The sequence below is a fragment of the Marmota monax genome, unplaced genomic scaffold (assembly GCF_021218885.2).
Source record: "Marmota monax isolate L192 unplaced genomic scaffold, Marmota_monax_Labrador192_F-V1.1 WCK01_AAM20220418_F8-fsc00020, whole genome shotgun sequence".
Lineage (NCBI taxonomy): Eukaryota > Metazoa > Chordata > Mammalia > Rodentia > Sciuridae > Marmota > Marmota monax.
Window position 1 is genome coordinate 741,476 of NW_026692912.1, and position 15,075 is coordinate 756,550.

At 40.7% G+C, this 15,075-nt stretch overlaps 1 protein-coding gene across 3 annotated transcripts in view; it reads left to right on the forward strand.

The window, feature by feature from the left end:
• Nucleotides 1-3,818: 3,818 nt before the first annotated feature.
• Nucleotides 3,819-15,075, forward strand: part of Slc44a1 (solute carrier family 44 member 1) — a 185,778-nt gene continuing 174,521 nt past the window's right edge. For 2 of the 3 annotated variants that reach the window (XM_046451300.2, XM_046451299.2), the window contains exon 1: nt 3,846-3,983. In XM_046451300.2, the coding sequence (XP_046307256.1) occupies nt 3,948-3,983 (36 nt within the window). In that variant the 5' untranslated portion in view covers nt 3,846-3,947. Of the gene's footprint in view, nt 3,984-15,075 lie in introns of all 3 variants that reach the window. The other variant, XM_046451298.2, reaches the window with a different exon arrangement.

The window sequence follows — 15,075 nt, forward strand, 5'->3', positions numbered from 1 at the left end:
CTTCACTATTTTAGACTTTAAATTCTCAGGTGGCTTACACCCTCCTCAGCGGGAAGAAAAACCCACCAGTGAGACGCTGGCCATTCTTCCCTATAATTCAGAAAAGTAATAGGTAATAGGGGAACTATTACACCCCCTAAAAATAAGTTTACTGCCAGCATTTTGAGATAACTTATAAGTTGTCCGATCTTGCAACAAAAATCCAAGTGAAGCCATAAATAAAAGAGTTAATAATTAACATGGGAAAAAACATCAACTTACAAGTGTGGGCAGAAGCAAAGTTGCAGAGCTAGGATTTATGAATCTCTCCAAAGTTTTGCTGGGAACAATGTTGTCTTTTTTCTGTTAACATGCTTGAATTCAGGCAAGATCTTTTCAGGTGGGTCCCTAACTTCTGAGCTTAACTGGGAGGCTGAAATACATCTGTAAAGTTTCAAATAGAGACCTGCTCTTGCCTCTTGGTATGAATGAACAGTCACAACCCTTGGTTACAATTAGTTTTCCCTTTTGGAGCATCTCCCAGGGGCAACATGTGAATGCTCTGAGGAGGAGGTTGTGAGGCGGTTCTGGAAGCTGGAAGAAAATGTGCTCTTGTGGGATGAGGCTGTGAACACAGCATGTGCTAACATGTAAATAACACAGCTAAGGCACCAAATGCCATGGTTTTGAATTAGAGGACTATTCCGAGCAGTTACAGATATACATACACACATTTCTATGCATATATGCATCTATATTTCTATTGCCCCAAAAACTGAACAATGAGTCAATCTTTATTAAAATCATTGGAAAGACCAGTAGTTTTCCATCAGTGAATGACCAGCACCAAGCATCCCCATCTGAAGCTGGAAACCCCAGAATTCACACGGTCAATTATGCAATACTAGACCACTGGGAAGCATTTCTGGCTGGCTCAGCTGGTGATCTGATTTTACCCTGCAGCACCAAGATTGATAGACCTTATAATTTTATCCTGGTTAGTGCAGATGTTCTTCTTACATAAGTTTTTTTTTCCTTTTATTTTTTAAACCTTTTTTCCCAAAAGATGAAGAAAACTAAGTCTTTCCTAAGGGGCTTGCCCTGATGCCATCCCAAGTTGGTGAGATTACTACTGATTACTGGCTAGGGGGGAAGAAAATCTTTCTGAACTTGCTGTAGTTAAATTTCATTGAATGTTTTGTATACTTGTTTATGAGAAAGAATGATTTGCCTCCAAGTCACTCTTTTTCTTTTTTTAGAGCTGGTGATTGAACCCAGGGCCTCTAGAATGCTAGGCACATGCTCTATCACTGAGCTATATCCCCTAACTGCTAAATTACTCCTTTTATGAGACTTATTTGGGATGGGAGATGGGAAAGAGACTTGTTCTTAGAAGGTACAGAATATCAATGCAGGAGGCTTTAGTTTCTCTTATGCTAATGGCAAGGTATAATTTTTAAATATCACATTCATATACATATGCATATATGGTGCATACATACATAATTAGTATGTTTAACAAAGCACCTTGCAGAACCTTAGGACTCTGAGTCAAATTAACCCTAAAAGGGAAAACTAGAGTTCAAGATCAAGCACAATGGAATGTTCCCTTTCAATCATATCTGCCCATCCTCCATGTCTAGGAAAGAGATTTCCAAAAAAGTAAAATACATTTTTATGAAGCACTGCTACAGGCTGTTACATATTTAACTGCTTCTACAGTTCTAATTACAAAATAAGCATTAGCTACTATATGGAACAAATGCACTAGCCAAAAAGATTTTTATAATCTAAGAGAAATGCTCCCAAATTGATTCTGCTAAGAGAAACAACTCGTTTCTCCTTGATTATAAAGAAGGAAGACAGATGGCTTCTTGTTTAAGACTGTAATTTTACTTTCAGCCTCCTCCCTCGGTTAGAAACAAGATGTACTTTTCTGGCTTTGAGGGAAAAAATCTCAAGGGAAGGATTTTTATTCCTGGCTGTATTGAATAATTCAACAAACATTTGAGAGAACTGAGGGAGATATAAAGGAGAAGATACTTTCCCTTGTTCTCAGGGAGTTTACAATCTAATTGTGGAGTTTACAATCAGAATTGAGAACAGACACATTAAAGTTTTATTTCTTCATTCCCATTTAATAGCCTGACAGTTACCAGTAAGACACTTCAGATTCACCAGCACTGTGGTATGGTGGAGGCTTGGATCAAACTGGAATATAGGGCAAAAGCAAAGGAAGCAGTGATCTCAAGAAGGACTTGGTGAATGGCTTATTCATGGGGCTACTAGCTGCTTTCTTGTGTTATTTAATCTTAACAACTCTTTGCAGGCATCCCTCTTATCAGCATTTCAGGAAGGAGGATAGTAAGGTCTAGAAAAGTAATGCATCCATAGTCACAGACCCCTGAAATGGTAATGGAACTCACCAACCAAGAATTCTTCTTTCTTCAGTTTTTGTCTTTGTCCCTAGCTCCCATTCCAACTTTTCTGTGCTTAGATTTCCTTTCAATGCACATAAAGTCAACTTCTGTACTCTTTTCCTCCCCATAGACTTTGAGTGTATAATCTTTAAACCTTGCTTTCATTTATTTGGTGACGCTATTTTACCCTACAGCACCAAGACTCCAGCACTTCTGAAATCTCACTCCTTTGTAAACAAACATTTTCTTTTCTTCCTGTTCTTTGAGACACTCTTTGATAAGAAGAAATAAGACATAAAGAAGACTTATGACAGTTCCTGATATGTTGTTGTGTTACTATTAATCAAGATCTTTATTCCTGTCACCCTTTAATTGTTCTCACACTGTATTTCTAAAGACTCTTTTGGGGTTGATAATTTCTTGAAGATAGTGACCATGTCTACTTGTTGCTACCCCCAGAATGTATTAATTTAGTAACAGGGACTTGTCTCTTTTGTTTATCTCTTTATTTCCAGTGCTGACAAGTTACTTGATCATAGTATCTTTTCTGTAAATATTTTTATATATGAATTAGTGCCCTTTGTTTTTCGTGGACTAGCCAGCACTCAAAAGCTTAGTTAAGATTCAATATGGCTTTGTTTTGAGAGCTTGGAGAACTTTTTGCCTTTTCCCCAGTTCAGACTCTTTATTACAATTTCAACTTGGGTACATTTCTTTACGTTCTTGGTCCCTTCAAGGCTCAGTTTCCACATCAGCAAAATGGGGACGGTAGTAACAGATGATTGTGTGTCTTGGTCTTCTATCATCTATTCCTTCTCCACGGAAGGTTTATTACGTACGCTTTCTTCTGAATTAAAAATGCAGACGACAAAGAGGTGAAAAGTCATCAGAGAACACGGCTGCCTGTCCAAGGGGTAGAGAGAGAAGTCCCCTATACCTCCTCCGTGCCTCCCGGGTCCGGAAGCAACACGGCTCCATTTCGACGGTGAGCCAGCCCGGTCCTCGGGCGCCTCAGCCCTAGATGCCCTCTCGCCCCGAAGCAGCGCTCTGCCTCGGTGCCACCGCGAAACCGGCCCGGCGCCGCGCAAACTCCAACGCGCGCCCAAGGGCCCGGCCTCGTTTTGGCTGCCGCCGCCCTGCAGTCCACGCCGCGCTGCACTGGGGGCGGGGAGTCTGATGGGAGACGCGCGCGGCGCTGAGGAGGCGGCGGCCGGGGAGAGGGAGCGGGAGAGGGACTGGGCGCGGGTGGTGGGAGGCGGGGGACAGGGGGAGGCGCCGCCGCCGCCGCCGCCCGCCCCTTTCCGCTGGGGAGCAGCTGCAGCAGCAGGAGCAGAGCAGGAGCCGCGCAGCCGCCGCCGCCGCCGGGGGATGTGGCCGGCGCCTGCCCCGAGCCGCGCTGCCTCCTGAGTACTCGCCGCCGTCGCCGTCGCCGCCAAGCCGTGCGGGGCCAGGCCGCGCCCTCCCTGGGCGCCCGCCGGCTCGCATGCCGAGGGGCTCCGGGGCGTAGCTGCGCGCCCGGCGCCGCCTCCGGGCTCCTCCGGCCCCGCCATGGGCTGCTGCAGCTCCGCCTCCTCCGCCGCGCAGGTGAGGGGCTCCCGCCTCCCGGCCGCCCGCCCGGATGCCTCCCCCGCGCCGCGCCGCCAGCGGGTGCCCGCTCCCGGTGCTTCTCGCTCCCCCAGCCTCCCTTCATCCACCGTGCACTCCAAAGACCCCTACCGCTCCTCTCCCTCCCGCGCGTCCCGCAGATGCCTCTACGCTGGCTCCGGCAGCTGCCGACCCGCAGGCGCCTTTGCGCGGCCCCCGGTGCTCCCTCAGCTCTCCCCTGTCCCTTCCCGACTTGGCCTCCTTCTCCCGGTCACACCTGAGCGGCCCGTCCCGCCCGCCTGCAGGTAGAGGCTACACAGGCGCCTCCTGTCTGCCCCAGGTGGCATCCCTTTCCTGGCCTTGCTCCTCGGTTCCCACCTCGGTGGAGTGTTCCCCTCCCATCCGCCGACTATTTTCTGTGTTCCAAGGTGTACCCCCAGCTTGGGCTCTTCACCTCTTTGCTATCTAATTCCAGTTTCTGCTCCATTAGATAATCTGTCCCTTTTCTCTTGCCCGCCGTCACCCGGCCGGGTTCAAGTGTTTCATCGGGTCCCAGAGCCCTTCCACGGCCCTTTTCCCAGCTCCCACTCGCTCGTTTCCTACCCCATCCCCCCTTAGTGCCTTGACCCCGGGCACCCGGGCCTCTCTGCACACCGAGGCCCCTGCGGGAGCGCCGGGACTGGGCTGGGAAGGAGATTGGGCACCTGGTGGGTGACGGGAGCAATACGGAAACTCCCTCTTTGTTGCCAGTGTAACAGGAGGAAGAGGTGCCGAATTTAGTTTTTCTGTGGGCACTGGATGAATGTTGTCGCTGAGATGCAGAGATTTCTCCCAGCCTCTACCCTGCCCCCATCCAAATTTCGCTAACCTCCTTCCCTTCCAATCCAGGCTCTTACCCTGGGTGGAAATGTTTAGACAACTGTTTAAGGATCAAATGTAATAGAACTTGACTGCTGGCCACTAATAACTGAGAGGACCTGTTTGTAAATTACCTAATTTAGTGGATTAGTGAGTGTATTTACAAATACGATAAAAAGCAATCAGGAATACTGCATCAAACTGTCTGGTGGTGTTGTATGAAAAATAGGCTCTGACAATGCCTGGGATGTAATCTCCACAGTTTCATTAGCGTAGAATTTTAACAGTGCTCTGTGATTTGCGTGTGTGTGTGGGGGGGGGGGTGAGAAACGGACTCTTGTTTTTAGAAATAAAGGCTTGTTGGTTCTTGGAAAAGCAAAATGCTAGTTTGGAGAAAAAAATTCCTCCAGAAATCTAGCATCTGTGATAATGCCAGAAGTGTTTTGCTGCTGCTAAATGACTATATATAACTCAGTTTTAAATAACCTGCATTCTTGATCTGGAAATCTTGAGATCTGTTAGAGAAAATGCCTAGAATTGCAGATGCATGGAGAACATTTTATGCTTTATTAGGTATCCATCCTATTTGTCCAGTTGTTATGCTGATGGGTTTAGTTAAACCTTCCCATTCAGTTAGAATAGCAAAGAAAAACTATGTGTGGTGGTGTTAGGATAGGTCAGGGTTTTCATATTAACATATATAGGTGGAAAATTATACAGATCTTTCAACTGCTTAGGGATATTTTGGGACAGGGCTTCTAGTTGGGTACTGTTCATTTAATATTTACTTAAATATAACCTTCACCAAGAGGTGTCTTTCATATATATTGCCTTTCTTTTCAGAATTGGGTTACTTTACTTTCTCTATTGGTGATAAAATGCCTTTAAGACAGGAACGTATTGATACTTTATGGATAGTATGTTCAGTGCATGAACAGTTTAATTTGGGAGGGATGGATTCAGCACTAGCTCTGTTCAGATAGTGGATCTTACATTTGTCTGTCTCCACATCATACTTTTCAGAATGCTGTCAAGTGCATCTTTTTGCTTTTTCCTCCTCTTCACAGCTACTGTTTCCTTCATGCTGTGTTCTACACACAAGATGCATGTCATGCACCCAAGGGGGTATTTTTTTCTGTGGATTCCTATAGCCAATCAGCAACTGTCACAACCTTTGAGTTCAGCTTTGGGGACTTGTAGTGTTCAGTGGAGCATGGAGGAGGCAGGTTTCGTGCCAAAGAGCTGGTCATCTTTTTTTTTTTTTTCCTTATTTGAGGTTTTTGGCATCATTTTTCATTTGTGAAGTATTTCCAATCTGCTGGCATTTTAATGCTCCTTTGAGAAGCATCACATATTTAGAATTGTATTGTATCTATCTATATGTGTAGTTGAAACAAAATAGGGCTGCAACTTTAAATCTTCTTTATATGTAAACCTTCATATCATCCAGCCTCTCTTAGGGGTATGGAATGTACTTTCAGGCAGAATATGTTTGTTCCTACTGGATTATAAGCTTCTTGAGAATAGCAGCTGCTTTTGTTTCCTTATCTTTGTGTTTTCTGCAGTGCTTCACTGTACCTTGTACATAATAGTTGCTCAGCAGTAGTCATTGAATGGAATCTATACACACAAATTTGAACATCTAGCTGGCAACTGACATTGATTATGAATGCAACCCTGACCTATGTTTCACTTCTATAGGCTGGCTGGTTGACTAATTCCACCAAGCCATCCTCTTCTGAACTCAAACCTGAACTGTGTAAATTAAAACTTTCATCCTTTCCCCATTTCTTTCTATTCTGTCATTGGTATCATTAGCTTGTAAAATCGAGCAGATTTTCTCTTGATTCCCTGCTCAATGTTTATATTTCAGTTGGAGCCATGACTATAATATCTTAAAAGAGCTTGTCTGCAAACTCTAATGATAACCTGCCTAGTACATCAAAATGATATTCTTTGAGGTAAACTGCAGTCCAGTGTAGCTTTTCTCAGGGGTATTGTCAGCAACTTTGAAGCCCAGGTAGACTTTATCAATTGAAATATGTTGTCTTTTTGTAGTAGGAATTCACTTTTGAAATGTATTGTGTTTTCCCTTGTAGCCTCTTGCCATGTTTAAGATACTCATAAGAGTTTATAGTGTTCCAAACTTTCATCTCTTGTAATTTGTCCTGCTATTATTTTCATTATTATTTTCTTGCCAGTGTCTGGATATTAATTTCCCATCCAAAGAATTATCCTGATTTAGGATTTAAATTTACCAGGTGTCACATTCTATACTAGTATTTCATTGCTGAAGGAGCAAAATCTTGGCAAAATAATTTGTACTATATCAGGCATCTAAGAATCTTAACTGTCTTAGTCTGGGCTCTTACAGACTCTTAATTAGGTCTGTCTGTCTTTCTTTTTTATTAGTGACCATTACAAGTTGTTTAGTAATTACTGAAAACAAGCTGATACATGTTAGTCTTTGCCTAAGTCTCTTTGAAAAGAACATAAAAGTAAGATAGTCTTGGGTTTCTTTCTACAGCCCTAATCCTCCCTAAGACTCTTAAAATTTATTCCCATCTCTCCATAATTCGTTTCTTCCATTATAACCTGACATAATTTCTATTCTTGTAGTGTTAAACTTCAAAGTTCACTTGTAAATCTTCAGATTTATTAAATGTTCTTTCCCATTGACAAACCAGTTTAAATGAAGGAGGCTTTTGAAAGATTACTTAGCAAATTGTCGTAAGTCTTTGTCGTTAATGGCTAGATCATTATTTCTCACAGCAGTGCTTTGGAGGCCAGGAGATTTTTGCAAGTATTCTGAAGTTCTGTGTCCTTCAATTCTAACCTTAGAAATTAAGAATGGAATAGAGGAGAATCTTTCCGGTTGAACAAACGGCTCCTTATCTGACTGATTTTAGCAGAATTTTGTCTACTATCTTATCCCATGGTCTTAAATTGAGGGCTATATATTTAACTGTCTTATTCTAGCTCTCGTATCTTGTTTAAGAGTAATGAAAAAATAATCAGAAGTGATTCACAAATACTGGTTAGTATTTGAGTACCTTAACTGCCTTAAGATAATTCTGATAGAATTTATAGTCTATACCTGCTTTGTAGAGTTTGAAATCAGGTGGAGAAATAAAATTTGAAGAATATAGTGGAAATTACCAACAGAGACTAAGTTGTTCAATTAAAATATGACCTGCAAAATAAATCTTGTTGAAAGTCATGGCATTAAGATTTTTTTTTTTTTTTTGCCTTAAGAATACTGTGCTGTTAGCATAGAGGATCATAATAATTTTAATGTGCCTGTTTTTTTCATATCCATTTCCATGTTTGAATCTCTACAGTAACTCAGGTTCATCTTACTTCCATTTTACAGATCAAGAAATTGAGACTTGGAGATCAGGAAACTTGGATCAAGTTGCAGAGCCACTAAGTGATAGATAGCTTATCTTCTGAATATGGATTGTGTGCTTCTTCATTTATGTTCACATACATAAATCGCAGCTCCTCCACTTTTTTTTTTCATTTTTAGAGAAGGTCAATTTTGGACTAAAGAGTTTCCAAGTTAAATTTTATGCCACTATTTTGAACTTCCTGCAGGTACCACCTGAAGAGTAACATTGTATAATATAGCAAAGTTAGTACAATTAGAATGTTTCCATGCTTACCAAATTTTATGGGATGCCTCTAGATGTGTTAACAACTCTGTCATTTAAAAATATTGTAGATTGGGCTGGGGTTGTGGCTCAGCAGTAGAGTGCTCACCTAGCACGTGTGGGGCCCTGGGTTCTATCCTCAGCACCACATAAAAATAAATAAGTAAAAGGTATTGTGTCCGTCCACCACTAAAAAATAAAATATTTTTTTAAAAATGCTGTACATCTGGGAAGATAAATATGTTTAAAAATATATTCTGATACTGGTTATTGTTTAATAGCTGTTTTTCTATGCAGCCTTTGTCCCCCAACTACCAACAAAGAATGAAATACTTTAACTTTATAAGTTCTGGTTGGGTTTTGGGGACTCTGGGAGATTACTAGAGATGAACTGGTCTTACCTTCTCACTTTTCTGTATATTTAAACCGGACTTTAAAAACTGGGACCAGAACCTACTTAGTCTCATAATCTCTTGCTCTTACTGTTTGTTTGTTTGTTTTTGGTACTAAGGATTGAACCCCTGAATGCTTGCTGAGCTACATCTCAGCCTATTTGTTTATTTATTTATCTATCTATTTATTTATTTATTTTCCCATTATTTTTGGGGTGGGGGGCATACCAGGGATTAAATCAGGGGCAGTCAACCACTGAGCTACATCCCCAGCCCTTTTAGAGACAGGGTCTCACTGAGTTGCTTAGTGCCTCCTTGCTTTTGCTGAGGCTGGCTTTGAGATCCTCCAGCCTCAGCCTCCCAAGCCACTGGGATTACAGGTGTGTGCCACCATGCACAGTTTACTGTTAATTCTTAATGTTTTAGTTCTTTACCTTCCCAAACTTTGCTACATATTACAATCACTTGAAGTTCCACTGGTAATTCTCATATGCCACCAAGGAACCACACTGTTCTTTACCTTTCCCTAGGTGGTTTCATCTCTTCCAGTGATTTCAGTTCTCAGTTACAACCTATATGCTGTTAATTTCCAAGCTGAACTACGGAATTGAAACAAACCTTTTCTTGGCATCTAATTGTCTGAAGCAATTGATTGACACCAGAACATTGTATAGGTATCTCAATTCAGCATGTCTAAAACCAAAACTGGACTCAACACTTGTGAATCTGTTCCTCACTTGCATGTCTTTTTCCTTATGTCTTATTCACTGAATGAGACCCATGTCTTGATTGTGGAAACTGGAAACCTGAGGGAGACCACCTTCCACTTTTCCATTGTAGTCACCACATCTTGTCTCACCTTTCAACTCCACTGCTAACACCTCTCTTGAAGCCTGTGTCTCCTCCAGTCAGGACCTTGGTTACAGGTTTCCCTATATTCATTCATACTGTCTTCTGAACTTTTTCTATACTGCAGACTTTTTTTTTTTTTTTTTTTTTTTTTTGTACCAGGGATTGAATCCAGGGATGCTTTACCACTGAGCCACATCCCAATCCCCCTTTTTTATATTTTATTTAGAGACAGGTTTTCATTGAGTTTCTTAGGGCCTCACTAAGTTTCATACTACACTGGCAAAGTTGAGTAGTTGAACTCAAGCTCCTCCTGCCTCAGCCTTCCCAGCCACTGGGATCACAGGTGTGCCCACACACCCGACTTATACTGTAGTCTTAATGATTTTTGAAAATCCAAAGCTGACTGATTGTGTTCCTCTCCTACTTACAACCCTTTGGCCTCTGATTGCTCTTGGGACAAAGACCAGAATCCCTGAGCCAGGCCAGCATGACCCTGTGTGGACTGGTCTATTCTCTGTGGCATCCTCATCTTATTTGAGGCTTTTGTTTTTTTAATTTTTTCCTGATTCAGCCTCATTGGTTTTCCAGCCAGTCATGTTCATTCCTCTGTAGGGCTTTTGCGAGTTCACTTTTATAAAAGGGTCTTTGCTTCTCTCCCTGGCTGCCTTTGTCTGGTTACCTTGAGTTTCAGCCTCAAGTTCACTTCCTTAGAGAACGCTTTTCTGATTCTTCAAACCAGGCCATGTTTCTTTATTAAACTCCCCAGACCTTTATTTGTTTCCCTTTTGAGCACTTAAAGCAATAAGTAAGTAATTATGCAGTTACTCTCAGTGTCTACACCAGTTGGAAAACTGTAGCCCATGAACTAAATCTGACTTGCTCACCTGTTTTTGTATGACTTACAAGCTAAGAATGGTATTTGTATCGTTAAATAGTTGAAATAAATCGGAAGGTTATTACTTATTGAAAATTATATGAAATTTGAATGTCATTGTCCATAAGGAAAGTGTTATTGGGACACAGCCCAGGAATTCATTTACTTATTGTCTATAGCTACTTTCATACTACACTGGCAGAGTTGAGTAGTTAAGACAGAGACCTCATGGCCTGCAAATGTTAAATATTTACTTTGTTACTCTTTACAGAAAATGTTTGCTGACCATTGTTCTAGGTTGGATTGATGAAGAGGCAACCTTATCTACTTTGTTTATTACTGTTATTCTATGTATTTAGCTGTACTGGCACATGGTAGGTATTCATGAAATGTTTGTACAATTGACAAATATTCCTTTTCCTACCATCGACAGATTTCTACTTTAGCAACTCTGGTACTTTAAAATCTGATGCAGAAGTCTTTTTGAAAAGATTGATTCTTTAGAAGAAGATAGTCAATAAAAATGTCAGCAGTATTCTGACTTGGCTTGTGGCTAAGTCTGAATAAAGTTTTTAATATAGTAATATTTCTTTCCTTTTAATACTTTGTTTTCTCATTTATTTGGAACATGACATAGCATAATGCTCCAAATTTGTATTTATGTTTTATATTTCTCATTTATTTGGAACATGACATAGCATAATGCTCCAAATTTGTATTTATGTTTTATATCAAATTCAGTATCTTTTTAAAAAGATATTTGCATTTTTCAGTGTTTTAATATACTCAACAGAGGAGTGTCCATTTTCCCCCTTTGCTGGGCTCCTTTCTGACTTCACAATATAGTAATAGTTGTATAAGAGGACTTATTTATTAACAAACATTTATTTGATAAACTTGAAATTTTTGTGTGTGTGCATGTGTGAAAATAACATTACTTCCTCATAGGTGCTCTCTATAACATCCCACAACCATTATTTAGACATTTAGAGATACTCTAAAGAGTGATTTTTATTTCAATTTTTAGGGTTGCCAGATATGTTGAAAATTATTAAACAAAAGTGTTTTATTTCTGGATACATTTGTATAATGTCAAGTAAGGAAAACAGAAGATGGGAAAATGGAAAAGAGATGATTACTTCAAGATACTTAAATAGCAGGAAATATATCTTGTAGCATTGTGATAATATGATCAGGATCTTTTAAGATTTGTCATTATAAACCACTTAGGATTTTCCAGCTGTAAGAAATAAACAACTACAACAAAACACTCTTAAATCCAAACAATGCAAATATTAAGGAAGGTATATTATTTATTTTTACGTGGTGCTGAGGATTGAACCCAGTGCCCCACGTGTGCGAGGCAAGCGCTATCACTGAACCATAACCCCAGCCCTCTTCTGTCATTTTAAGGAAGGTAACTTCCTCTGATCCAGAGATGTCTATGGCTTTTGCTGAGCCAACAATCTCCACTGATTTTCCTTTAATAGGAAATAGGGAATACTGCATATTTATTTCTAAACAATGTCTAGCAAGGGAGAGGCAAAGGACCCAGTAATTAGTTCAGTCCCACCAGGATTTCCTTGAGTCTAGTGGGGTAGGTGGGGTGGGTGAAATAACATCACAAAAAAAGTAGGACTTAGCCAGCAAGGCAGAGGTGTGTGTGGTTGGGGGAAGTGGGATCGTGTGGGAAAGAGCAGCTGGGTAAAGCAGTCACAGTAATCTTACTCTGCCCCGACAGGGTTCTAGCCATTGTGGAAAACTTGACTTTCTCCTTTGCTCGATCTCACTGCCTTTTCCCCATCTGACCCAAGGATAGTTCCATGTGAAGAAGAGCTGCTGAGGCTGGAGTAAGGTGACAAAGCTAGTTGTTATTCCTGCAAGCAGTGGTCCCTAAGGACGCCTTAGAGGTTTGAACCTCTTCTCTCAGTTTTTCTAAATCCTCACTTTTGTCTGCATTTATCCATTTGGTATTCATTTTTTCCCCTTTCCCTAAAAATTTCATTTTCCTTTCTTCCCACTACCATTTGAGACACTTAAAGAACTATAATACAGAGTAGAATATATTCAAATACAATAAAGAGGTAAAAAAAGAGTGCCTCTATTTTATTTACCTGCTTAATTTCATTTTTTTCTTATAAGCCATAAAAAAACCCTGAAAATTCACATTATTATTTGGGCTTCTCTGATATTAAAAAAAAAAAAAGAAGAGCTTTTCAGCACGCCAGATTCATCTCTGCAATAAATAGATAATTAGAGACAGGGAAATAATGAAATAATATGTAAATGTTCAATCTTGCTATTCAGATTAAATCACACAGGCACCGTTTTACACTTGAAACTTTGGTAAAAGTTAACAAAAAATATTAATTGCCTGTGTGGTTTTTGATGCAAGTATACTTTTTTGATTTCTGAGTAAATTGGAATGACCCTCGTGGGATACTGCTTGACAACATACATTAAAAGACATTTTAAAAAGTTGACATCCTTTGTTTAGTAATTCAAAAGCAAAGAAATATGCAGGAGTCTTTCTATTGAAGCGTATTTATAATAGCAAAAGAGCTCAGTATTAAACATTACATTTCTGTTGTGAAACTTTGTTTTTTTAATGCAAAATTTATTAAAATGTAATCTATTACACATCCCCATCCCCAACTAGATGATCCTTTAGTGAGTAAGTGCCTTTTTGCCTTCTGCATAGGAAAGCCTTTCTCCACTTCTCTCAAGGAATATTCAGATCTAGAGGACTGAACACTGTTGTACACTAGCAGGAGTATGGGCTCTAGCTAGATAATAGAAGTTTGAATCTTGACTCTGTCCTCATCTGGACTCTTCTTTGATGTCCCAGTTTCACCAGGTGGAAAATAATAGAAACAGTAAAACCTGTCTCATAGACTTGTCACGAACTGTACAAACCATGAAAATACTTCAGAAATTACCATATTTATGTAAACAAAAATCTCTTAAATGTTCTGATATCCACTAATCCTTTACTTAAAATAAAATCTTGTTTGAGTTTTGGAATAGAGACCTTGACTTCCAGAAATGTTAACTTATGTCAGGGAGGTGAGTGCTGAGAATGAAACCAACAACAGTAAAAAGGAGAAGCCAAGTGGAGTGGTGGGGAGCTCAGGGAGTGGGGAAATCAAGGAAGGGTGGAGAGTCAGAGAGTAGGCTTCCTGAAAGTACTCTTCATCTGGCCTGGAAGACTGGGCTTGGAAAATGAGGAAGATGGACAGATTTTAATAGAAAGGGAGAAAGAACATTCCAGTGGAAAGGCCAGCTGGATCCAAGGCAAGGGACATACAGTCAGATGCTGTGTGGAATTTACTGAGTTGTAGTGTGGAAAGGACACCTGACCCGAGAAGAGGGAGGAGATGTTACCTGTAGGAAAGGCATTGGTATTTGAAGGGGAAGGGAAATGGGTAGCCATGGAGGGTTTTTCCAGAGTGGTTTAACGAAGTCTAGGAGTATGCTTGTGCCCGAAGTGGGAGAGATGGAAAGCAGAGGCCACACAGGAAGCTGTCCGATGACTCAGACCAAACAGTATAAATGGGAAACAGATGTTATGGATTTTCCTGACTTCTGGATGTGAGGGATAAAGGAGCATGTTAGGATAGAGGTTCAGAATGCCATATAAAGGGAGAAGGGAATTGTAAGTGATGAAAGTGGAAGTTGAGACCTGGGGTTGGAGGAATGATAGTATGTGGGGAGGGTAAGGTGAATTCCATTTCTTATGGACTGGATTGAGGTGATACTGTTGTTAATGCCTTCAGCTAGTATTTCTCGTAGTCAATTGAAGACCCACAACAGGATTTTAGAAAAACCTTTTAAGTCATAAGTATGGAGGTGATGCTTTAAGGATGAGCAATACCCAAGAGGCAGGAAAGGGCCCTGAATACCAGAGCTGGTAGATCGCTAGGAGATAAGCACAGGGAACATCGATGGTCAGTCATCCTGGGGACTTATTGTTTGAAGGGCTCTAGGCTAGATATCTTATATACACTTCCCATTTTATTCTCATAACTCTGAGATGGGTACCTCAGATGGAACTGAGGGTCAAAATGTTAGGTAGCTAGTCCAAGATCAGCAGATCATGTGAAGTGTGGGTATTTCCTGCTGCAGTAGGGTAGGCCTTCTTAATGAGAACTAGTAACTCAGTGATATGTTGAAAGAACCTTAGTTCTGTCACTTTTGTCACTTAAATTCAGAGATTGTGCTATCTATTCTCTCTTTAAATTATATGTAGGTTGGTTTTTAAATCAGCACACCTCAAACTAGTGGTCAGGGTATGACTATTTGGGGGCAGAGTCCATGTAAATGGTTTTTCATTGAACTTGAGACTCTAAGGGACTGTCATTTTCTTTTAAGAGCTTTCACAAGTTTATCATGACTCACTGATTCTTGGGTTTTTTGTTTTATTTTTGGTACCAGGATTGAACTCAGGGGTGCTTTAACACTGA